This window comes from Miscanthus floridulus, chromosome 7, assembly GCF_019320115.1.
Source record: "Miscanthus floridulus cultivar M001 chromosome 7, ASM1932011v1, whole genome shotgun sequence".
Lineage (NCBI taxonomy): Eukaryota > Viridiplantae > Streptophyta > Magnoliopsida > Poales > Poaceae > Miscanthus > Miscanthus floridulus.
The window spans coordinates 74,841,201-74,866,927 of NC_089586.1; the positions used below are offsets into that span (position 1 = coordinate 74,841,201).

General features: G+C 49.1%; 1 protein-coding gene, 1 long non-coding RNA gene and 1 pseudogene across 3 annotated transcripts; 2 read left to right on the forward strand and 1 right to left on the reverse strand.

Annotated features, from left to right (window-relative positions):
* Positions 1 to 4,028: 4,028 nt before the first annotated feature.
* Positions 4,029 to 6,608, reverse strand: LOC136463464 (uncharacterized). Of its 2 annotated transcripts, XR_010761026.1 has the most exons (4): positions 6,197 to 6,608; positions 5,792 to 5,915; positions 4,560 to 4,881; positions 4,029 to 4,480 (listed from the first exon to the last, which is right to left on the reverse strand). It is a non-coding gene; the product is annotated as an uncharacterized lncRNA (long non-coding RNA). The 2 variants fall into 2 exon arrangements; XR_010761025.1 differs by having other exon boundaries at positions 4,029 to 4,881.
* Positions 6,609 to 10,220: 3,612 nt separating this feature from the next.
* LOC136463466 (probable BOI-related E3 ubiquitin-protein ligase 2) lies at positions 10,221 to 12,123 on the forward strand (annotated as a pseudogene).
* A 284-nt stretch (positions 12,124 to 12,407) lies between these two features.
* Positions 12,408 to 19,891, forward strand: LOC136465667 (uncharacterized). Its single transcript, XM_066464312.1, has 2 exons — positions 12,408 to 13,056; positions 19,299 to 19,891. Exons 1-2 carry the CDS (start codon positions 12,408 to 12,410, stop codon positions 19,889 to 19,891), a joined length of 1,242 nt encoding a protein of 413 aa, XP_066320409.1.
* Positions 19,892 to 25,727: the final 5,836 nt, after the last annotated feature.

A 25,727-nucleotide genomic window follows, 5' to 3' on the forward strand; every position in this document is an offset into this window, starting at 1 on the left:
TCACAAAAAACTATGCAATTTTATGTTGGAATGTGAGAGGGCTCAATGATGGGGCAAAGAAAGCGAGTGTGCGAAATCTGATTATTTCTTCAAGTGCTACGGTGGTTTGTAAGAAACAAAAATTGAGAATTGGAATCAACAATCACTCAATGAAACGTTAGGCCCGGATCTAGTCACAAACTGTACTTTTTTCCCATCAAGTGGGGCCTCGGGGGCATACTCATAACCGCATCTGAGAGATTTTTCAAGTTACTCCCAATGCAGATAACTGAACATACTGTCTCTGGCAGAATCACCATGCTTGAAGAAAACATTTCCTAGTGCATAACAGGGATGTATGGTCCACAAACTGATCCAGAGAAGATTGTCTTCATGCAAGAGATTTCAGACCTGAAACACCATATGGATGAGCAGTGGCTACTATTGGGAGACTTCAATTTAATCTATAGGGTGGAAGACAAAAACAATCAAAGAGTAAACATAAATATGCTGAACAGATTCAGAGACACCATCGACAATCTTCAGCTAGTGCCACTTCAGTTGTTTGGGAGGCGATTTACATGGTGTAATGAAAAGCAAAATCCAACAATGACAAAGATTGATCATTTTTTAGCGACGCCGGAATGGCTAGAAATCTTCCCAAGGACGGATCTACAAGCATTGGCATCTTTAGGCTCGGACCACTGGCCGCATTTCCTCCAAGGAGATGCGTCTCTTGAATTTTACCACGGGTTTTGTTTCGAAACACACTGGGTCAACATGCCAGGTTTTATGGACACGGTTGCAACGGCATGGGACCAACCAGTTAACACTCAAAACGCCTTGTTACGCATGCACGTCAAACTCATGCGAACGGCAAGGGCTCTGAAGATTTGGAGACGGTCTATTTTAGTGAATGGAAATTAGAGAAGGTTATTAACACCAGAGGAGCAAGAATTTAAGAGGTACCTCAAAGCAAAATCTGTGGGGATGGTGGCTGTACAAAAGGCAAGAGCCAAACAACATTCGAGACTCAAGTGGATTCGCGAAAAGGACGCCAATACTAGATTATTCCACATTTACGCGAATGCGCGAAGAAAGAAGTCCTTTGTCAGTGCTTTGCACAGTGACGAAGGAGTGGCGACAACTCAGCGAGACAAAATGAGAGTTGCGACGGAATTCTTTACTAAAGCGGTGGGAACAAATTCGGCAAGATCACGTAGGTTAAATTGGGCAGCATTGGGATACTCTCCTTTCAATCTAGAAGACTTGGATATGCCATTCACGGAACAAGAACTATTTGGTATAATTAAGTCCCTACCGTCAGAGAAGGCCCCAGGGCCGGATGGGTTCATCGGTATTTTTTACAAGGAATGCTGGAGGGTTATCAAGGATGATCTCTTTCAAGCGGTCATGGGATTCTATAATCATAAGACATCCAAAATGCACCTGTTCAACGAAGCAAACATCGTATTGCTACCCAAAACTCAGGAACCGACTACAATGGCAGACTATAGGCCCATTAGTTTAATTAACAGTATTACCAAAATTATCACAAAATTGCTTGCAACGAGTTTGGCACCGCATATGAATCAGTTAGTCTCGCAAGCACAAAATACATTTATAAAGAAACGTTGTATTCATGACAACTTCCTATATGTGCAAAGAGTGATCCAGATGCTCCACAAGAAAAGGAAAAAGAGCAGGCTCTATTTATCAAATTACACATCTCCAAAGCTTTTGACTGTGTTGGATGGCAGTATCTGTTGGAGGTGCTAACTGCACTGGGGTTCAGTACCAAGTGGCGCAATTGGATATCCTCAATCCTTGGAACACCATCTTCGAGAATTATTATCAATGGAAGAACGACTCAAAACATCAAGCATGCAAAAGGATTGAGATAGGGTGATCCTCTGTCTCCGTTGTTCTTCATCATTGCAATTGATCCGCTGCAAAGAATAATTGATCAAGTGGCTACGCAGGGCCTATTGCAACCGGTGCTGCCAACCAAGGCGAATCTACGATGCTCCCTCTACGCAGAGGATGCTGCACTTTTTGCACATCCATCACCGGTAGAAATAGATAGGCTGCAAAAAAATTTGTTGTTATTTGGGGAGTGCTCGGGGCTAAAAGTGAACATGAACAAAACAGAGATTTTCCCAATCTGGCTGCAACCTGAAATGGTGAACAATATCGTGCGAAATTTCCCAGAAAAAATATAAGTATGTTCCCTGGGAGATACCTGGGGCTACCACTACACACTAGAAAGTTAAGAAAGATAGAGGTTCAACCGTTGGTGGATAAAATTGGTGCAAGGCTACCCGGTTGGAAAGGGAAATTTCTCTCATCAGCGGGAAGAGAAACCTTGGTGAAAACCATCCTCGGTCAAGTTTGCCGATATATCATTTAACTGTACTCCAAGCGCAAAAATGGTTGATTAAGAAAATAGATCGCATTAGAAGAAGTTTCCTAGGGAGAGAGGAAACGCCGGACAGGACCAACGGAGGACACTCACTAATAAATTGGCCCACAACATGCTTGCCGAAGAAAAAGGGTGGATTGGGGATATTGGACATGGACAGGTTTACTAGAGCTCTTAGGCTCCGGTGGATGTGGTTTCAATGGAAGAAGAAAAATAGAGCGTGGACTAATTTGGATGTTCCTTGTGACAGAGTGGATCGAGAACTGTTCTATGCTTCTACCATTGTTACCGTTGGCGATGGCAAGATGGCCCCTTTCCGGACGTCTTGTTGGATAAATGGGAACATGGCGATGGCAAGATGGTTTTCTGTTTTTAGAGCTGAGGAAGAGTTGGAGTTGTGGCCAAGCTTGGGCTGCATCTTGTAAAAAACCTTTTGTAAAGTTTTTTTCTTTCTATCGTCTAATAAAATCTACGGCAAAGCTTTTGTCGTCCTTTCAAAAAAAAAAAACTTCTAGGCAGGAAATACAAGTGCTTGTAGAGCATTGTAAAGTCTGAAATGGAGTATATTTTCCTTGTGCTCACAATAAATCCAAGCAGTCGATGTATATATCCAACCCAAATGCGTACAGCGTACGTAGTCTCTGACTTTTTTTTTCTCTAGAATTAAACATGAAGTACGCATGACTTTTCGGATGCAGTGTTAGCTAGATGCCAGATTATTAGCGGATATGTTTCGTCAATGCTAGCTAGATTAACGCCGGAACTACTACTCCACTTCACGCCTAAGTATATATGCTTGCAGGAGGAACTCGAAGCTACACATGTGCACGGTGCACCTACCGTATTACGGGGATCCGATCCCGTGATTCGCCACCTACATACATAGTACTGTACGTAGTTGCACGCATCAATAGTAAAGTAACGGATGGATAACAGCAGCTGCTGCGGCATTAACGGCCAGCACGCCTCCTCGTACATGTCGCCAGCAGCTAGCTTGATTTGGCGGGAAAGGAAAGGCCAAAGTGAGGGCAGACCTTAAACGATCATAATAGATTATTTATTGCTGGCTAGTTTGGTGTGAGAGAAAAATACTATTCCAGTTTATAATCCACGATCGTATACGAGCAAGCGAACAGGCTGTTGATTTGAAGGTTTGGATTAGTATGATGGGCACATTAAGTTTTTTCCTCTCATTCCTCCATCCTCCAAAAGGCTAGAACTGATGCGGAATGAGACATATCCACGACAAAACTTCCGCAGTCGTAACGCATGGCAGAGCTAGAGAGAGAGGGAGAGACGGACGTCGGTGGGTGGTCCTCTCGCTCAAAAACAAAGCCAGGAACAGAAGTATGTAGTGATGCGGTTGGGCCAGACGCTGGAGCAAGCAAGCAAGAGATGGGCTTCTAGGTGCGAGTGACAAGGCCCAAAAGAGGAATGCGATGATCTTCGGCCCAAACTGGATTAACGTGATTCACTGCGCCTAGCTGACGTGTGAGAGTAGGGCACCTAGTGTCAGAGGCCGTTTCGCAGCGCATAATCGAGCCAATTCCCCGATAGCACAACTCCGCAAAAAAAATTAGCAGGAAGTATAGAGGAATCACTTCTTCATTTACATTTGGAGCTAAGAGCTAGAAAGATATACTTCTCATATATAGTTCCCTTATTCAATCTTCACCCAAATCACTCTAGAATCAATTCTCACTTGCTTCCCACCAAAATCAACTACAATCACTCTTCCAAAGAATCAAGGAGTTAGAATTAAGAATCGGGAAGCGAAGCTCTATCAAATAGACCTTTAACTCCTATGACTTAGATAAAATGCCCCGTAAAACCATATTCGGCTATTATGGGTCCAAAATCATCTCCAACAAGTTGGCAAAGCACATTTCCATATTTACTCTCGCTCTCCATCATGTAAACCTTGGAGAAGGATAGCCAGACTCTCCTGCTGTTGTGAAATGGCCCACGTGCTCGATAGCCCCTTCCCCATGCCTCCAGCATTTCCCGAGGGCGTGTTTCCTTCCTCGCATACTCGCTTTCCCTAAAAACCACGCATCGCCACCATCCAAAATCATTCACCTGGATGCATGAAAGCGTCCTTCCTAGTTAGCCAGCCAGTCAACTCCCTTCTGAAAGCCCTAAGTTTGGTTGTTCTTGCCTTTCATTGTGATAAGTCCATGGTGAAGCGGTCCACTTCTTGCTTGAAAAGCTCATTCTTCATAGCAATTTCATCGTTACATGGTTCTGCAATTACAGTATCAACATAACACTTGTATTTTTCTAGCGCCACTAGATTTACCTTTTCTTTTCGATGCTCCTCCGAAGTGTTTCTTCGCCTCCAATTTGTCCTAGCTTCTTTTCTTTGATGTCTTGATCTTCTTGCTTGTCTTCTAGGATCTTCAATACTTCTATTTTAATTATATTCCTTGAGGTGTTGATTCATTGATCTTTAGCTCAACCACATCTTTGCATCCCTTGGACTAGTAGGGCCATACAAGGTACGTCAAAAGCTAGACTCTAAAATTAAAAATCTAATGTTCACACCTTAAATTTTTACGAAATTGATTGAAATTTATAATGGATGGCTATTTCATGCAAATTAGTGTGCCTAGATATTTATGTGGGCCCTATGCCAAAAGCTAGACCTTAGAATTAAAAATCTCACGTTCACACTTTAAAATGTTAGTGAAACTAAATAAAAGCTAGACCTTAGTTAAATAGCGGTCGGAATTTTGTTTAATCTGTGTAAGATCAACATGTGGGTCTCACATTAGAAACCCAAAACTGAAATAAACTTATATTATCTGATCCACCTATTTTCTTTTAATCGATGATTAATTAAGATAAAGACTTACCACGGATAATCCATTCCACGTACCTTACCGTACCTATTTCTATTGAATAAAATTTTTACCCATTATCTAAATAAGATGGGTAAGAGCCGATTCAAATATGTGTAATGGGTTGCAAGTTGTGAGACCCGTTAATGGGCCTTGGGCCGACCGATGATGGGCTGGGCCGGGGGGTACTGTAGCGAGGACACTGTAGATGCGGAGGTTTCTGGGTACTGTAGCACGTGGGGTACTGTAGCCACGCGAATTTAGTACCGCCTCGGCACCAGTTTGAGGGTCAAACCAACTTAAATAGTACCACCTCGGAAGTTGAATCTGAGCCGAACTAACTTAAAAACCCGAGCCCTGAAAAGCTAACGAACTTCGGTTCGAACCTTTTACGCGAAGCGAGGACGAAAGCGTAAGGAAGTTTATTAGCAGGCGTGGTCCATTCCTCGGTAGAGTGGATCTTAGTCGTTTTTTCCCGGGCTGGGGCGTTACACAAGTCCACTATTGAGAAAGCTTATATACGAAAAAGAAAATAGCATTCGGGTCTCACATTGTTTAAACTACTTCAGTTACTGCTGTAACCCCTGCAAGCTGATTGAATACGATTGATCTCCATGGTCAGAGAATGAGCATATAGCCACACGCCCGCATCTTTACTTGACCAGATAGGGAACCTGCGACAAATAGCATGAGGCATATGATTCATGATCACTTCGTCGTCAGATCCCTGTAGGAGAATCAAATGACTCATTGGGCGAAGGGGATGAAAGCGAAAGCGGCAAGATAAGTGCACGGATCTCCATGAAACACACGCTACATGTGCACACAACAAATAAACAAAGATTGAAATCGTTCCAGTTTGCGAAGGAAAGTAATGCTGGGAAGAAGACCGAAAGATCCAGGATCAAGAACGGAGGCAGAAGCACGACATCCGGGATCGGAGAAGCGCAAAAACCTCCATTGGAAGTAGCCATGGCGTGGTGGTCATCGACTTCTCTGATCTGTAGCTAGAGAGAACATCTCTTGCTTGCATGCCTCATGAACATGTTTGCTGATGGTCATCTAACCATGCACACAGCATGCATGACCATGTTGAGTTCATGGCATCACACTCTGTACCATAGTCCATGCACGCCCATCGATGGAAGCATGGTTAAATGACCACCAACAAAACAGGTTCGGAGCTGCATTAGGTAGCTAGCCAGCCTCACGCGGCCACGCCCTCACCATCACCAAGGAACAAATGGATTGGTAGCTGGATACAGGAAGCTACTGCAGCTTAGAGAGAGGAGCAAGCTAGAAAGCGTTGCGGTCCGCGCCGCGCCGAGCCTATCTGATCCGAGGTGGAAGACGAGACGGAGGATATATGCTGCGGATGATGCCAGCGGAGTGTGAGGGCATATTCCCCGGGAATAAACCATCCAACAATGATAGAGGGGCCGCCGAGCTGTGTGACGGGCAACACCTTCCCTCTTCAATTCTCCTCCTGCAGATTAGATGGGCCAGCAAGCAAGCATCAGTAACTCGTCTAGAAAACAAAATAAAATTCAAGCCAGTACCAGTACTAGGGTCGACGGAGACACTTTTTTTAACTGTTGACCACGATGGAGATTTAATTGGGGAATAGCAAACAGATGGTGAGGCTTACGAGATTGCCGTTTGATCGTGGGGGCAGCAACAAGTACATGGGAGCTGACAAACCAGAACGGATAAATAATAACCCTCGCCATGTAAATACAGCGTAACACCTGGATCAGGATAAACAGAAGGAAAATAAATCAACAAAAGGACAAAGATAATTCCCGCTCAGATTTTTAACATAAATAAAAGCGCCGAATAACAAAACGTTGCAAAATTTGCGCCACGAAGAAACTTTTTTTTGTTTAGCAGTCGTCATTTTTTTTATAGGATTTAGTAGTCATAAGCATGTTCGTTTGGCTGTGGCTCGTCGTAAACGATCGAAAATTTCCAGTCGGAACAGTATTTTTCTCTCACACAAACCCGCTAGCAGTACTTCTTCACGAACCATCAACGATACGAACCAGCCAACCGAACAGGCTGTTGGTAAGAACTGTTTGTCTCTTCTGCCTTTGGCTCAAGTCAAAAAGCAAAAACAAATCGCCACTATTGAAACTTTTTTTAGATAAATGATAGTTTATATCCGGTTTCATCTACACCAGGGTAGAATCAAGCCAATTATTAAAAAGTTTGGGCCGACGGTCGACGCACAAGAACTAAAATGAGTCTACAACCAGACTCGAGGATAACAAAGCGTGAAGCAGATCCTGACTACTATAGACCAATAAACCTAGATGACAACCACCCATTAGAACTAAAAAAAATACAATGCCGACGTCTCCAAATGCTGTCCAGCAAGGGTCAATTGGTCTCGAAGATCATCATGCCGCTACAGTCTTGCCCATTGCCTTAGCCAATGGGTTCCCCTGAATAATACCTGTAAAAAAGTTTTCGGTCTACACTTGTCAAAAACCACTTTATTTTTTGTTATCCAAATTGTCCAACATAAGGCTGATGCCGCTGTTAATAATAACAAATTATGTATGTTACCACCCGCTTTAGACCAATTAACAAATAAATCATCTATGCTATGGGGGGTGATATCCCAAACATTAAGTGTATAGCGCGCCATAGGAATTTAGCATAATAACATTGAAAAAAGAGGTGTTGAATGGTTTCTGGGTAGTGACAGAAGCAGCATCTTTTGTCACCATTCCAGTTACGGTGGGCAAGGTTGTCCTTGGTTAAAATGACACCTCTTTTTAAATACCACAAGAATATTTTAATTCTTGTAGGAATTTTGATCTGCCATAAATCTTGTGACACTCTGACCCCATTGTTAATTAACGCAGCATACAAAGATTTAATAGAAAAGCTACCTGATGAATGCAATGTCCAAATAAAAACAATCTCTTTTCTTCTAATAATAAAGAAATAAAAGTTAGAAGCCATGCTGAATTGTAATTTGGGAGAACTGCCTATGAAGTACTTGGGGATTCCTGTTAGTGATAGTCATTTGGCCATGGGGGCCTTTTCTCCCATTATTCAAAAAATGGGTAAAAGACTTGACCCATGGAAAAGGGCAAGCACATCACTTCTGGTGGTAGGCAAATCCTAACCAATTCTTGCTTAAGTAGTATCCCATTGTACTGTATGGGTTTTTACCTCCTCCAGGATGGAGTCCACAAAAAGATGGATGGCATTAGGTCAAAATTCCTCTGGCAAAGAGCTGAGGATAAATTGAGATATCATATGGCTAAATTTGAAATGGTTTGTCGACCGAAGGACCAAGGTGGTCTAGGTATAATCAATACTAAACTAATGAATGAATGCCTTCTTGTGAAATGGGTATGGAAGATCCAATCTGAACCTGAGTCTCTCTGGTTTAAAATCCTAAAAGCCAAATATATGAGATCAGGAGGCTTCTTTAACTCCAAAACTGTAGGGAGTTCACAGTTCTGGAAGGGCCTACATAAAATCAAACATCTTTTCAAATGGGGTGCTATCTACAAAGTGGAAAATAGGATGACTTGTAAATTCTGGCAGGATTGTTGGGTGTTAAATGTTCCCTTAAGATTGCTTTCGAGGACCTTTTTGTTCTGGCTAGAAATCCTAACTGTTCTGTTAAAGACTGCTGGTCAGAGGGTGACTGGTTCATTGATTTCAAGAGGGCTTTGTCTAGTAGGGATTTTGATAGATGGATGGATCTGAAATCTATTCTGTCTGCCACCACTTTAACTCATAACATTGACTCTGTCAGTTGGGCTCTGGATAAATCAGGGCACTTTACTACCAAATCTTTGTATAGGTTTCTTACTGATAGAGGGATAACCAGCAAGGTGGCTGGTTACATCTGGAAATGCAAAGTGCCTTTGAAAGTTAAGTTCTTTTCGTGGCAAGTGTTTAATAACAAATTGCAGGTGGGGCAAAGCCTAATCAAAAGAGGCTGGGGTGGCTCGGGTAACTGTTGTGTATGTGGTTGCCCTGAATCAGTAGAACATATTCTATTTAGATGCTTTGTGGCTAAATTTGTCTGGGCAATTGTGAGAGAGGTTTGGTCTCTGGATTCGGTTCCCACTTCTCTGAATGAGTTTCGCAGTTATTGGCTGTCAGGCAAGGGGCCGTTGCCAGCCAGATTACTCCTTTTTATTTTTGCAACTTTCGCCTGGGCTCTCTGGACTGCCAAGAACAAAATGGCGATTGAGTGCATCTTTCCTAAAATACCTACTGATATCATATACACCGCAATATCATTTATGCAGAAATGGCTCGTGCTACTAAAGGAGGAGGACTGTAAACGCATCGCTCAAGTGAAGGAGGCACTGTTGGTGTGGCTGAAGGCTCTGTTCTAGTAGAGTAGCTCCCACTGATGTGGTTGAACTTTGAAGTTTTTCCGTAATGCTTAAACTTGAAGTGGTGTTCCCTTTGTAGCTAGTAACCCTAGCAGATGCTGTTATGTTTGCTTCCTTGAAAGCAGAGATATTAATCTCGTTAAAAAAGAGTTAGATGCCAAAGTAGGTCTAAAAGTTACTCTCTCGTCCATAAAAGAATGCAATTATAGAAAACGTGTCAGCCAAGCTAGCTCAACTTTAACCAAGTTTATATGAAATGGTATTAGCACTTATGTCTTGAAATAAATTTATTATGAAAATATATTCTATAACTAATCAAATGGCACTTATTTTGTCTCATGAGTGCTAGTACTTTTTTATATAATTTTAGTTAAAATTGAAACTGTTTGACTTCTCAGAATATGAAAATTACGTTCTTTTTGTTTACAGAGGGAGTAGAAGCCAAAGTAGTTCAAGAGGCTTAACGGGCCTTGGGCTATTTTTTATACAACTATTATAATCCAATGTTTTTAGGACAAATAGGACCCACACCACGCCACCGTGTTAATCCAAGCCCGTTGCCATATAAAAGCCTCCGCCCTGGCCCTGCTATGGTGGTTGCCTTGCCCACCCACGCATACGTGATCCCAACCAATTCCCACTGGCCACTGCCGTATCGTCGCTCTACTCCGACACCCCAGCACATCAACGGCATCATTGCCCGTCCTCTCTCTCTTGTGAAGGCGAGGCTGATGGCGGTCGCCCACGCCTTCCACCATGATTCCCGCGCCATCAGGTCCGTCACTCACTCTCTCTCTCTCTCCAGAGTCTCCATCCGTGCGCGGCATGCATGACCAACCCCGTCCTCGCGGTTGTGTTCTCGCGCCCATGCGTCCTGCGCTCCCCTCCTTCCCCGACTTCCTCATTTATCCGTCCGTTTCCTGGTCCGCCGGTTCATCTTCATCACTAGTGCATTTGTGCGTCTCGTGTCTCACAGGCCAGCACTGGAGAACGCGACGGCCACCGCGTCGGTCTTCCTCGGCGAGCACGACACCGCCGGCGGCTGCGGCCGCCTGCCGCTGCTGCCCGGCGCGGTGCAGCGCCAGGCTGCGGCTGGCAACACGGCGTTCATCGACCCACGCAGCGAGCTCACCTGCAACAACAACTACGACGCCACTTGTTGGTCCGTCGTGCCCAGGTAGCGCGCACGGATCGGTGACGCGGTGGGCGCCGGCCTGATCATGGAGGGGCACCGCGCGCTGCTGCCCGTGCCGCAGGCGTACGCGCCCGGAGGCGGAGAGGATGCCCAGGGCAGCAGGGTGCTCTGCTCCGGCGCCGCGTCCACCAGCGGACGCCCGGCGGCGGCAGGCACCGCGGCGGTGTCGCAGTCGCAGAACGGCGTCCTGGCCCACCTCTACCGCCACAGCGTCGAGGTCGACGCGCTCGTCCGTATCGAGGTGCGCTGCGTGCGTGCGTTGGCTTCTCAGCGCCGAACGAACCTGCCTCTAACTGTTTAGGTATCACATCAGACTGACTCCCTCCCGCGCGGCGCATGCATGCAGAACGAGAGGCTGCGGGCGGGCCTGGAGGAGGCGAGGCGCCGGCACGTCCGGGCCGTGGTGTCGGCCGTGGAGCGCGGCGCCGCGCGGCGCCTGCGGGCGGCGGAGGCCGACCTTGCGCGCGCGCTGGCGCGCAATGCGGAGCTCGGCGAGAGGGTCCGTGAGATGGGCGCCGAGGGGCAGGCGTGGCAGGGCATCGCCAGCGGCCACGAGGCGGTCGCCGCGGGTCTGCGCGCCACCCTCGAGCAGCTCCTCCTCCAGACGCCGTGCGCGGGAGCGGCTGACGAGGAGGGCCAGGGAGAGGTGGAGGACGCGCGGTCGTGCTGCTTCGAGCCGGAGCAGGAAGGCGCGGCCGACGACGACAAGGCCCGTGGCAGTGGCACGAGGGCGGCGTGCCGGGCGTGCGGCGCGGCGGAGGCGTGCGTGCTGCTGCTGCCGTGCCGGCACCTGTGCCTTTGCGGTGGGTGCGAGGCGGTTGTCGAGGCGTGCCCCGTGTGCGCGGCCACCAAGAACGCCTCGCTCCACGTCCTCCTCTCCTGACCTCATCGGCACCGGCACGGCAGGCCAGCGTATCCTAGTGTAGATTCCTTTGGGTTGGTTTGCTCGTGCATTTCATTCAACCTTTTCCTCTTGTTTCTCTTGCAATCTTCATGAGCCATTAACCAACCGATGTTTTCTTATGGGTTGCCTTTGCCTCCCCTCCGAGGAGACTCCATCTTTCGGTGGTGTCGGATATTGGATGGGATTAGTGGAGTCGTTGAACTTGATGGGAACAGATTCGATCAATTTGCTCCGTTGAGGCAATCCAAATATTCATTCATCGACATCATTTGGTACCTGCACGCCTTTTTTGTTTATATATACGTACTCACGTACGTCCAGGTGCAGGTCAGGTGACCCAACATTTTTTTTTGTGTTGTATATGATCGGTCTGTTCGCCGGTTGGTTTCTAGGCTCGTTTGAATTGGCTGGTGTTGGCTTGCTGTGAGAGAAAAAACACTATTGGCTGATTGGTTTGGGCTGGCTGAAACCAACAAACGAACAGACTGAATGCTGCAAGCAGCGTAAAATGCAAGCAAGGGAAAACGCATTTTAGTTTCGCTTAGACCGTCTCCGATAAGGAGACCTAGACCCAAAATGCGTCACTCATAGTGCCTTTGCCTACCAAAAACACCGTCCAACAGAGGATCCAAACACACGACGCATTTTGGCTATCAGCTGAAATGCTACGCAAAAAAGCATCCCCTCTCTCCTCGCTATGCAAATCGCCGCCGCTGCCAAGGTCGAGGAGGAAAGGAGGAAGCGGAGGAGGAAGGAAGGAGCCCCTCCGCCGCCGCCCGGCACTTGCACGGGCACTGGCCGACGCCACCGCAGCCACAGCAGGCGGCCCTGCCGAGCCCCACGCAGCTTGCGCGAGGGCGCGCCCCGTCGGCCCACTGCTCTGAATGCCGCCATTACCGCCGAGCGCAAGGAAGAGGAAGAGCCCCGCAACCGACGCCCCTGGCCGACGGCTGCCGCCTCCGCGCGCGTCCTAGGGCGCAGCCCCTTGCAGATCCGGCGCCGAACTGGGCCGGAGCCGCCGCCGCCATGGGTGTCGCCCAGTGCCCGCCCAGGCGCGGCCTGCCCGAGCGCCACGCGGATCCGACCCTGGGACCGCTGGATCCGGACACCGGGGCAAGGAGGCCGCCCCGGTCCGCCGCAGCCGCCGCCGGCGGCGCACAGCGGCCTTGCCGCGCCCGAGTACGCCACGCGCAAGCCCATCCCCGACCGTCGCAGCTACCACCGAGAAGGAGAGCCCCGCTGCCGCCCTCCCAGCAAGCCGTGCGGCCATGCCAACGGCCTACTCCGGCTGCGGCGCGGCGGAGGAGGGGAGAGAAGGATGCAGCGGCCGAGTGCAGACTCCCGCGGTCGCTGTTGGAGAGGGCGAGTGTACGGGTGCGTGACCCTTTCCTGTGGGAGACCCAAAAGCTGGAATAGGTGCCGTATTTAGGTCTCCCTTGTTGGAGACAGTCTTAAACTTCTCCAACAGCCCAAACCTAAATACAAGACCCATTCTAAGAATTGGGTCACGAACAGTTACTGGGTCACCCATCCAAAATTTTCTTTCTCCAACAGCCTCGTCTACAGGAACAAAATATCTCCCCCTCTCTCCCTCTCTCTCTCTCTCTCCACCGGCGGCGGTGCACCCACGTGTGCGCGCGCACTCTCTCCCTCTCCCTCTCTCCACCTGCGCTCGCCACCGCTCCCTCTCCCGGCTCCCAGATCCGGCGAGGAGGTCGGCTGCCCGCCACCACCAGCACCACTCCGTCTCCCGGTGCCACCACCAGCACCTCTCCATCCGCGCACCACCACCAGCTCCTCTCCATCTCCTGGCGCCCAGATCCGGCGAGGAGGTCGGCCGCCGCGCTCGAATCTAGCCAGTAGGAGGCGCTACCTCTCCTCCTCCGGCCGTGCGCCTCTCTCTCTCTCTCTCTCCCTCCATTGGCCCCCCGCGGTGCTCACCCGCCGGCGCTCCGGTGCGGCCAGGCCTCGGCGGTGTCCGCAGCCGCAACCGGGCCTCCACGGTGCCCGCCCCCCGGCACAGGCGCGGAAGCCCCTTCCTCGGCCGGCGGCGCTACGGCGAGCGCGCCCCCTGGCGGCGGCCCTAGGCAAGCGCCCCGCCGCGGTCCTCGCCGTCATCTCGTCCGCGGGCCCACCACTACGGGCGTAAGATTTTTACGTCGTCTCTCCTCGACGACTCATATTTGCCTTCCGCGTCGTTTCCGACCCAAAATGTGTGTTTGCGTACTCGGTTGGAGGCTATTTTTCCCGCTTATCCACTATGCACAACACATTTTTGGGGATAGGTTGTGTTATTAGAGACAGTCTTATAGCAGCAGCATCACTGACTAGTGACTAGTTGCCACTGATGACAGTGGAATGCCCGCCGGCCAGCACTTAGTTGTACAACGGCTTGACAAACTTTCGCTGAGACAAGATCCCTATCTTCAGAATTCAGATAAAAAAATGTTTTTTTCTTTTGTTTTTATCCTGTGACGAGGTATTGGGGATATTTGTCACTTGTCAGATGTTTGTCTAGTGAAACGCCATTCGTTTCATCAGTACCGGGGCCTGTTTGGCACACCTTAACTTTACTAGTAAAACTATTTTTTTTAACAGCTTCAGGAGTCTTTCTGGTTAAAGCTGAGCTGTTTTAAAAAAATTGTTTGACAAAATAGTTTCACCAACAATTTCATACGTGGATGGAAGAGAGAAATAAGGAAAAATGCTAGGATAAACTACTTTTTTTTAGCTTCATATCAACTCATATATTCAGGAGAGGGGGAGAAAAACAACTTCATTGGTGAAGTTATTTTGAAAATAAATGTTTGGCAAATAAAACAGTTCACAGCAGCTTGACCAAACATGCCTAGATTGCCATTTGCAACTTTTCACACGGAAACGGAAGCGTGAAACAGGAACAGCTGACCAAGAGAGAGATCGGCAAAATTGGGCTATGGTCAAAGCCATAAAATCTGCAGAAAAAAGATGCAGCTTCCTTTGTTTGGGGTAAAATTTCCGTTCACATTTTCTGTGTGTTTCTGCGGCTGGGCCGTTGTCCTGGGGGCTGATAGTGTCCGCTGGCCGGGATTTATTTTCGCGCCACTCGCGGAGCGCGCGTGGGCAGACTAGCGGGCCGTTAGTTTAGTGCGGCGCCGTAATACATGGGCTCTGTACGTGAACAAGATACATGAGCTAGCTTGCGTCTTTTCTTCATTTTCACAAGTACATACGTGTACACGTACATAATTTCTGCTTTCTTTAAATGAACGACAGCTAATAAACCAACTAGCTTATGATCCTTGTATATTAACAAGCTATATCATTGAGTGAAGACTTTAAACCGTATACTCGACTCACGTATACGTCGAGTATGCAATTTTAGAGAAAAATACATGAACGCCATATATACAAGCTGTCCGGCATGATGAACCAAAGAGTAACTGTTAGCTTGCTTCTCTTATACTTCCTCCATCCACAAAAGAATGCAATTCTCGTTTTTCGAGTTTAAACTTTGACTAAATTTATATAAAAAAGTATAAACATTTATGATATAAAGTAAGTACAATTAAATTAGTTATAAAATATATTTTTATAATAAATTTATTTAGAGACATAAGTGCTAATAATATTTGTTATATACTTGGTTAAACTTGAGCTTCTTTGACCGACATGTACCTCATAATTGCATTCTTCTACGGGCGGAGGTAATATATTTATTAATTAGCACGCCCATGAAGATGCATGCATGCTTCTTTAGTGGCATATATATAATACGAGCCCATGCACATATTAACACGTTACATATGGTTACATTTATTTTGAATATTTTGTACAAAATCTCATCAAACAATAATATTATTTTAGACAAATATACCATGCGACATATCATCGAATATGGAAAAATATATGGAAGAGATAAAACAAATAAAAAAGATAGTAATCAAAAGTAATAGATAAATATAAGGAAGGAAATAACTAAAACACCAAATAACACCACATAGAAATAGAAACTACTTAAACAACCTAAATATACCTTAAAACATTTCACGGATACTATGTGGATACTCAAAGATAATCGTGAAACGTCTCATTTATTTGATGTGAACATTCTAAAAGCATCATAGAACATGATATGTATACCATGTGAACATAAAAAAACATCATAGAACATCCTAAACATCATCAAAATACATTATAGAATATCACATCTATATTACATGAACATCACAAAAACATCACATGTATATGTGAAAAGCACAAAACACATTATTGATCATCACATGTATGCTACATGAACATCATAAAATACATCACAGAACATCAAATGTGTATTACGTGAACATCATAAAATAGATCATAGAACATCATATATATACTACGTGAACATCACTGGATATATCACAGAACATCATATATGTCGGTGTTTTCGGACCACCGACGAGTAAATTTGTATTTGCGCGTCTGGCTCGGATGGTGTGCTCGGAGGACACAAGGATTTATACTGGTTTGAGCAGAATGTCCCTATGTCTAGTTCGCTGCTGCTCATGTTACCGACACTTGGTTTGTAGTAGGGGTTACAAACAGACGAGAGAGGGAGAATATCCCAAGTCTCTGGTGGAAGGTGTGAATGAGTGCTAGAGCTCGCTTGTCGCTTAGCCGTGTGCTCGTGTCGCGCTGTTGTGGTCCCCTCTCCTAGCGTGGGGCGCCCCGCTTCCCCTTTTATAGGCGAAGGGAAAACGCGGGTTACAGAGGAGGAAAAGGAGAAGAACGAGAGAGAGAAGAAGGCTTCCAGGGTTGCGGGGTCCTTCTTCATGCGGGTTCCGCTAATCCTATAGATGTCAACAGGGATGGCTCTATGTCATGGCCCTGTTTGTCACTGGCGCCATGCGCAGGCGTCATCTGCCGATCATGGCGTTCCACTCTGTCTCGACGGACGTCGTGGTGAACTGACGTGCCTGTCAGCGTCCGTACGAGGATTAGGCAGAACAACACCGGCACGTCCGGCATTGTTCTTGATGTGAATCCCCAGGTGTGGCCCATCATGGCCATGGGTTACATCGAGGCGTGCCAGCCTCTTCCCTAATGTCAGAGTTTTAACCCAGGCCCATACGCTTAGACCTAGAGTGGTTGGCGACGGTATGGGTCCTCGTCGGATGAGACAGAACCTATGTCCTTGAGGTCGAGCGAGACGGAGCCCGTACCCAAGGGGGCTAGCGAGATGGAGCCTGCGGCCTCGAGGTCAGGCAAGACGGAGCCTACGGTCAGGCGAGACGGAAACCGCATCTTTAGGATCGGGCGAGGCGGAGCCCACACCCAAGGGGTCGGGCGAGATGGAGCCCGCGGCCTCAAGGCCAGGCGAGACGGAACCCATGGCCTTGGGGTCAGGCGAGACCTTTTAATACGTCTTGAGCTATTTGGAGAAGTCAGCGTGGGTGCTAACTTCCTTGCTTTAGGTATCCCTAATATCGATACCCGACAGTAGCCCCCGAGCCTGCAGAGGAGTAGAATACTCCTTTGGAGGCTTCTCCGGACGAGATGACTTTGAGAGCCTTGGCCTTCTTTTTGTAGCCCACGGCGTGTCCTAGTAGGACGGTGATTCCCTTTTTTCATGATCAGTCTTCTAGGGGGCATGTAACCGTAGGATTCGGGAGGTCAGAAAGATTGTTCTTGATTCTGGTCCCCTAGGATCCGATCGGTCCGCCATCGTACTATGACCGCACATTCGGTCTCCTTATGAGTCCAACTTCCTTCGGCCCCCCGTGCGTAGTAGGGGTCCGGTCGAGGGTCGGCTCGTCTTTGTGATCGTCATCCCTCAAGTGTTTTTTTGATAAAACAGAGGGGCTAAGCCATGCCATGTTTTTCCTTGATGGACGAAACATGATGCTCGGTGAGTTGTTAACGGGCCAGTTCGAGTGGGGCCCCGGCTTCCCGTTCACGAGGGTCCAGCGTGGGTCAGCTGGTGACCGACTCCATACTCTTGGCGGCTAATCCATATAGTTCTTGGGTCCATTTGGCCAGTTCCATGGGCTTGTTGCCTTTCTTCGAGGAAAAACCATGGACTGAGAACCGACCAAGACTCGAACGTGAGCCGGGATGCCCATGGCGCTCGTGCGCCCGATTACTCACCGCTAGTGGGTTCATCCCATTCCACCCTCACTCTAAGGGTACCTCGGAGCGGCTGTGAACCTATCAGTGGGCCAGCCTTCGAACTGCTAGTTCTGAATGGGCCGTAGGAGCGTTTTCAGCTCTGTATCCCTCCTTACCTGCGATAGTTCTTGGCCCATCGACCAGGCAAACCGTCATCTAGCTTGTCCTTTGAGGACGCGGCCAGAGATAGCATGCGCACGATCTTCGGAGGGAGGTGATGTGATGCGGCGTAGAGGCACATGAACCTTAGCAGATGGTTCACCTTCTCGTCTCACTCTGTCCTATAAATAGCGACCCCCCCTTCACATTTCTACACACCAAAACCACAGTCTTACCTTCTTTGTTTCTTCACCACCGCCGTTCGGATCTGCCGTGCTTGCTAATATGCCGACGGAGCCCTAGATCCATAGCTTCTGCTTCTCTACCGTTGTCGTTCGGATCCATCGTGCTTGCTAATCCACCGCCAAAGCCCTAGATCTGTAGCTTCCGCTTCTCTACCGCCGCCTTTGCTTCTCCACAGCCACCTCCATCCTCCATGGATTCGTGGTATCGCTCCGATGTAACCCATGCATGGATGGAGGGCCTCATCAAGTGTGGTCTTCTCCATGGGAGGACCGATGCTACGGAGTGGCTTGTGCTCGGTCGTGAGGATGCGCCGACGCCGCCAGACGGCTACGTTGTCTCCTTTGCGCCCTTCCATGAGCACGGACTCATAGTTCCTCCCCACCCATTCTTCTGGGGTTTGCTGCACCACTATCAGATCGAGCTACAACACTTGAACCCCAATGGGATCCAGCACATTGCAACCTTCATTACGATGTATGAGGGGTACCTAGGGATTGAGCCCTACTTCGAGCTGTGGAGATATTTCTTCTCTATCTCCTTGATCAAGAAGAAGGAGAGAGGCTGGGAGACCCCGGTGTCAACGGGATGCATAGGCATCCACCTCCAGGACAACGGGTGGCTGAGTACATGCCCTGCTAGCTCTCTAGATCCAACAAGGGGTGGCACTCGCATTGGTTCTACCTGAAGAACGACCTTGCCGCTCCCTTGTTAATCTTCTCCGGGCACCTAGTCGAAGAGGTACCACCGTCATGGCCATGGGGGCCACCCATCAAGGAGAATAAGAGGATGCGTGACCTCCTCGAGGCCATCATGTTTTGGAAGACCCACGGCCTCTGTGGGGCCAGCATCATTGGGGGTTTCATGTGAGGAGGGCGGTGCCCCTGATGGTGCGTGTCCTCCCACTGTACGGGATGATGCCTGGCGCACAGCTCGTTGGGACAACGCTCGCCCAGGGGCTGCTCCACGATAGCGATGACACGCAACGCATCAAGGAGGCCACAGGGGAGGTTGGCATAGTGTTCCTAATCCCGGGGCATCCCATGATGCAACTTAATGCGGGCTTCATCGAGCTATTGGTAGGGTTAGTCTTCTGAGACTATCACGCTGCTGCTAGAGCATGCAAACGTGAGGGTGGCGAACCATGCCGCAGATAAACAAAGGAAGAAGGTGAAGGACGACGAGGAGAACAAACTGTGGTCAAAGCAGCGAGTGAAGCTACAACGAGGGAAGCGACGCCAAGGTTCATCGGAAGAAGAGGAGGAAGAAGAGGAGGAGGAGGAGGATGGCTCCATGTTGCCCATCCTATGGGATGATCTAGTCACCGGGGATGAGGACCCACCTTCGCCGCAGGCGAGGCCCTTCCTACGACATGCCACAGGGCAGGAGGGGAAGGACATGGCCCTGGCACCGGTGGAATCAAAATGCCCCACCCCATCTGGACCTTCGATGGCGGCCTCAGAACCGGCAAAATCAGGCCACCTTGCCTTGTCTAGGCCTTCGATGGTCGCCCCGGAGTCAGCGAAAATAGGTCACCCTGCTCTGTCTGAGCCCTTGGTGGTGCCTCCAAAGTCGACGGGAGGCGGCCGTTCTGATTCATCCGAGCCCTCCGAACCGAGGGAGGGCTCAAAGCGGCAATGTGCCAACGACGAGTTGCCAGGGTCGGGCAAGCGAGCCCCAAAATGTCCTCACATGATGGTGTCAGGGTGAGTCAAGAGTTTTTTTGTCCTTTTGTCTTAACAAATTTTTGCCATGAACTGACCGCCATGTCCCTTGCAGCATTAGAGGATGTGGGGCTCTCCTACGGCTCGCTTCGAAAAAGATCCTCCTCCAGCAAACGCGCTAGGAGCCAACTAGCGTCGCGTCGGTGGGGAGTGTGAGTGGTGTTGGGGTGGCCACGGTGTCGACCAGGGATGCGTAGCCGATGGCTGCATCCATGGGAGAAGAGGTGGAGGAGGGCACATCTGGGGCGCCCATGGTAGGTGTGGCACGGCCGGTTGTGTCCTCGACGTCACAGGCGGAGGCGGCACACCTGAAGCCATCATCCGTGCAGGTGGCCATGGTCACGATGGGGCAGACAGAAGGGGCCACACCTAAGGCATCCTACACAGATGTGGTGGTAGGGCAGGACTCTGTGTCCACGTCACCCGCCCCCTCTATCGCCAGAGGAGCCGCTTTGGAGGAGCTGCCTTCACAAGAGAGATCGGCGCCGCTTGAGGTCAGCGCGGGGATGACCTGGTCTCTGGTCTAGGTGGCTGCCCTCAATGAAGGAGCATAGGAGAGGGAATGGGGGAGCATCCACATGGATGTTGGGGACGCGGTTCGTGCCCTGAACACCATGCTGAGCTCAATGTGCGACATTGTCGCCCCGGTTGGCCAGGTATGATATGACCGTGCTTCCGACCCTCATGTTCCCTTTCTGCGCCTCTAAGTCTTGTATTCTTCATAGATCCTTATGGCCCACAGCCGGGAGAAGTCCTAATTCCTTGCTTAGGAGACACGGTGGAGTCAGGGGCTCGCCGCACAGCTCACTGCCGCCCGTCTGGAGGTGGTTGAGCTTGCCCCTACCGCCTAGGAGGTGGCCGACCTCCAAGTTAGGGAGAAGGACACTTGTGATGATGCCCATGAGGTTGAGGAGAAGCTCGTGGCCTTGATCGAGAGGGTGTGCATGGACACCATGGAGACGGTGGCTATGGAAGGAGCGGGATGATTTGCTCTGGGCCATAGAGGAGCTCCGCATAGGGATTGACCTGGCTTGCCAGGAGCGTGCCGATGCTCAGCAATAGATCGACCACCTCAAGGATGATCTTCAGGGGGAGAGGGACCTAAAGGTTGTAGCTGAGGGCGTGTTCACCGGGCTCACAGCAAAGGTTGGTCAGTGCTAAGAAGAGGTCCAGTGCCTAGAAGCCAAGGTGACCCGACCGCACGATGAGGTGTGTAGGCTTTAGGCTGATGTGAATGGTAAGTCTCTAGTTTCCCTTGTTGTCTTTCTCCTTGGAATCCATGGTAAGCCTTTCGATACGGTCGGTATGTGACTTGGCTAGGTCTCGACAACAAGCTCGGGGCAGAGGTGGTGAAGAGCCATGGACTAGAGAAGGAGCTCAGTGAGGTGAAGGACACCCTCTAGAAGGAGAGCGACGAACATGACAACCTATGCGTCGCCGTCCAGCTGGTCTGCGATGACCTCGAGCTAGCCCTAGAGTAGGAGACAAGCTCGCTCACAGTTCATGCCACATGGATCATGGACTAGGCACATGATATGGCAAGGGGCGCGCTTCGCTTTGGTGTTCATCGATCGTTCGTGATCACCCGTTCTCATTACGAGAACATCGATCTAACGATGATGAGCCAAGGCTTCGCGTTCGTCTATACCGACGCCGAGCTAGATGACATTGAGAAGGAGGTGGCCCCCTGGCACATGACCTTTCTACCAAGATAGAATATGAAATCATCCCCCTAAGGGGTTAGTTTAGTTAGATAGGTCAGGCAATGCATTTGTAATAAGCGAACAAGTTCTAACCCTTCTGTTTCATTTAAACAAGCTTGTTCTTTAGTTTTGGTTGAACAAATTTGTTCTTTCTCTCTTTTATGTGTAAAAAGAGTTAATGTGTTCTGGCCCTTCCTGTTGTTAAGACTATAGAGCTCGAGGTGTGGGCGAGAAACTCTGATCACGCTGATAAGCAAGAGTGTCATAGCCGCTGTGCCATAGGTTTCTTACAGTCCGACCAGTTTTACTCAGCGTTCATTTCCGCAAACCTTGCCTTTATGTTTTTAACATGAGAAAAGGTCGGGCATGACAACTATTTTAGAAAGGATATATAAATACCCTGATTAGCCTCCTGAGTGAGGCCCGACCCCTTGCCATTGCCGGGGTCAGGTTTCACTAAAGATCGAGGAGACAATAGCAAAACTGGTAAGAGAAAGTGTTTTTTGTTTCAGAAATGTTATTCTTAGTTTTTGTATGAACCCCTCCCTAGGATCCGAGCCATTGTCCTATGACCGCGCATTCGGTCTCCTTGCAAGTTCAACTTCCCTCGAGCCCCCGCACATTGTAGGGGTCCGGTCGATGGGTCAGCTCATCTTTGTGATCGTCATCCCTCAAGAGTTTTTTTTTATAAAACAGAGGGGCTGAGCCATGCCACATTTTTCCTCAATGGACGAAACATGTTGCTCGGTGAGCTGTTAACAGGCTAGTTCGAGTGGGGCCCTAGCTTCCCATTCACGGGGGTGCGGCATGGGTCAGCTGGTGACCGACTCTAGATTCTCAGTGGCCAATCCATATAGTTCTCGGATCCGTTCGACCGGTCCCAAGGGCTCGTTGCCTTTTTTTGAGGAAAAACCATGGACTAGGAACTGACTAAGACTCAAATGTGGGTCGGGATGCCCGTGGCGCTCGTGCGTTTGGGTATTAGCCACTAGTGGGCTCATCCCTTTCCACCCCTTAGTTTAAGGGTGCCAAGGAGCGGCTGTGAACCTGTCGGAGGGCTAGCCTTCGAACTTCTAGGCCTAAATAGGCCGTTGGAGCATTTTTAGCTCCATATCCCACCTTACCTGTGACGGTTCTCGCACCTATCTACACCGATGCTAAGCTAGATGACATCGAGAAGGAGGTGGCCCCTTTAGCACAGGACTTACCTATGGAGATAGAGGATGAGATCATGCCCCCAAGAAATTAGTCAGGTAGATAAGCCAGGCGGCGAACTTGTAATAAGTGGACAAGCTCTTAAATTTTGTTATGGCCAAACAAATTTTTTGCTCTTATCCCCTTTTTGCATAAAAAGGTTAATACGTTTCAACCATTTCCATCATTAAGGCTGTAAAGCTCAGGGTGTGGGTGAAAAAACTATGATCACACTGGTGAGCAAAAACGCCATAGCTACTGGGACGTAGGTTTCTTGCAGTCCGACTAGTTTTACTCAGCGTTCATTTCCACAACCCTTGCTCCTAGATCCAAACGTGAGAAAGGGTTGGGCACAGTGAATGTTTGCCGAGTAGATATACTCTTTAATGCATTCTGACTCTTTCCATAGTTAAGGCTAAAAACCTCAGGGTGCGGTCAAAAAACTCTAATCACGCTGGTGAGCAAAAACATCGTAGCCGCTAGGGCATAGGTTTCTTGTGGTCTGATCAGTTTTACTCAGCGTTTGTTTCTGCAACCATTGCTTCTAGATCTTAACATGAGAAAGGGTCGGGCATAGAGAATGTCTACCAAATAAATATGCTCTCATCAGCCCCTAAGTGAGGCCCGACCCCTTGTCGTTGCTGGGGTCGGGTGTCACTTAAAATCGAGGAGTCGATAGCGAATCCGATAAGAGAAAGCATGTGTAAATTAAGGGTAAAAGCAACGTAGTTGTTCAATGTTCTAGGCATTGATGAAGACTTCGCTGTCGATGGTCTTGAGCCTATAGGTGCCTGGTCGAAGCACCTCCGCGATGACGTACAGTCCCTCCCTTGGCGAAGAGAGCTTGTGGCAGTTCTTGTTGCTCTAGACGAGGTGGAGCACTAGGTCCCTGACGTTAAAGACCCAACCCGCACTCAATGGTTGTGGTACCGACGCAACGCTTGGTGGTACTTGGCCGAGCAGAGGAGGGCAACGTCACGTGCTTCATCTAGCTGGTCCATGGCATCCTTGAGGGACGCCTCAGCACCCTATTTGTCGTACGCCCTGACCCTTGGCGCTCCATAATCGAGGTCGGTCGGGATGATAGCCTCGGAACCGTAGACCATGAAGAATGCCGTGTAGCCTATGGCCCAACTGGGAGTCGTCCTCAGGCTCTAGAGCACCGTGGGAAGCTTCGTGACCCATCGTCTACCAAACTTGTTTAATCAATTGAAAATCCTAGGCTTGAGGCCTTGTAGGACCATGTCATTCGCGCGCTCGACCTACTCGTTTGTGCAGGGGTGCACCACGGCAGCCCAATCGACGTGGATGTGGTATTCATCACAGAATAGGAGAAACTTTTTCTTGGTGAACTACGTGCCATTGTCCGTGATAATGGAGTTCAAGACTCCAAACCGATGGATGATGTCAAGGAAGAACAGCACGGCTTGATCACGGAGATCGATCGAGTCTCTATCCACTTTTGTAAACTTGTCTACGGTGACAAGTAAGTGTGTATATCCTCTGGGCGCCCTCTTGAGAGGTCCGACCAGATCGAGCCCCTAGGCCATGAACGTCCACATGATGGGGATCATTTGGAGTGCTTGGGCCGATAGGTGGGTCTACCGAGCGTAGTATTGACACCCTTCATAGGTGCGCACAATCTATTCAGCGTTGGCTACTGCGGTCGGCCAGTAGAAGCCTTGTCGAAACATGTTTCCGACTAGGGTCCTAGGCACGGCATGGTGCCCGTAGACCCCACCGTGGATATCACTCAGCAACTGCTTCCCTTGTTCAATGGGGATGTGGCACTGTAGGATCCTGGTGTGGCTTCGCCTATAGAGCTCGCCCTTAATAACAACAAAGGACTTGGCACGACGCATGAGCCATTGAGTCATCGAGCCTCCATTTTGTCTATCGGTAGCGCCTCACGGAGGAGGTAGTCAAGATAAGGCGTCCTCTAGTCGTCCAGAGAGTCAGGCTCTGTCGATGGATCCTCGACAAGCTCCATGACTTCAGGGTCAGATGGAGCCACTGGCTGGTTAGCCCCTAAGCCTAGGGTAGGCGGCCCATCACTGGTTTGTTCTAGCTCCTCATAGCAGACTGAGGGCTTATACTGATCTCTAGCAAAAATGCCCGTTGGCACCAGCTCTCGGCCGGACGCCATTTTTGCCAGCGTGTCGGCCGCCTCATTGAGACACCTTGGGATGTGAATGAGCTTGAGACCATTGAACTTGTCCTCTAGCTGGCGGACTTCTCAGCAATATGTAGCCATATTAGAGTTGTGGCAGCTTGATTCCTTCATAACTTGGTCGATGACTAGTTAGGAGTCACCCCGGACGTCAAGCCATCGGATACCCAACTTGATGGCGATGCATAGGCCATTGATGAGTGCCTCATACTTGGCCACATTGTTGGAGGAGGGGAAATGGATGCAAACCATGTACCTCATGCATACCTCGAGGGGCAAAACAAAGACTAGCCCTGTGTCGGTGCCTTTCTTCATCAACGATCCATCGAAGTACATCGTCCAATACTCTTGATCGACGACTATTGGCGGCATTTGGATCTCGATCCACTCTGCAATGAAATTAGCCAACACTTGGGACTTGATGGTAGTCTAAGGGGCATATGAAATGGCTTGACCCATCAACTCGAGTGCCCACTTCATGATTCTTCCTATGGCATCCTGGTTTTGGACGACCTCGCCGAGAGGGAAGGGCATCACGGCCATCATCGAATACGACAAGAAGTAGTGATACAACTTCCTCTTGGTGATAAGGATGGCGTACAGAAGTGAAAGGACCTAGGATGCCGCCTAGAGGGGGGTGAATAGGCATTTTCGAAAATTAACACCTTTAAATGCGGAAATGATTAGTTAAAGGGAGTTTCCAAATAGAAACTCCAAATTAAGAGTAATACCCCCTCACAAGTTAGACATAGAGT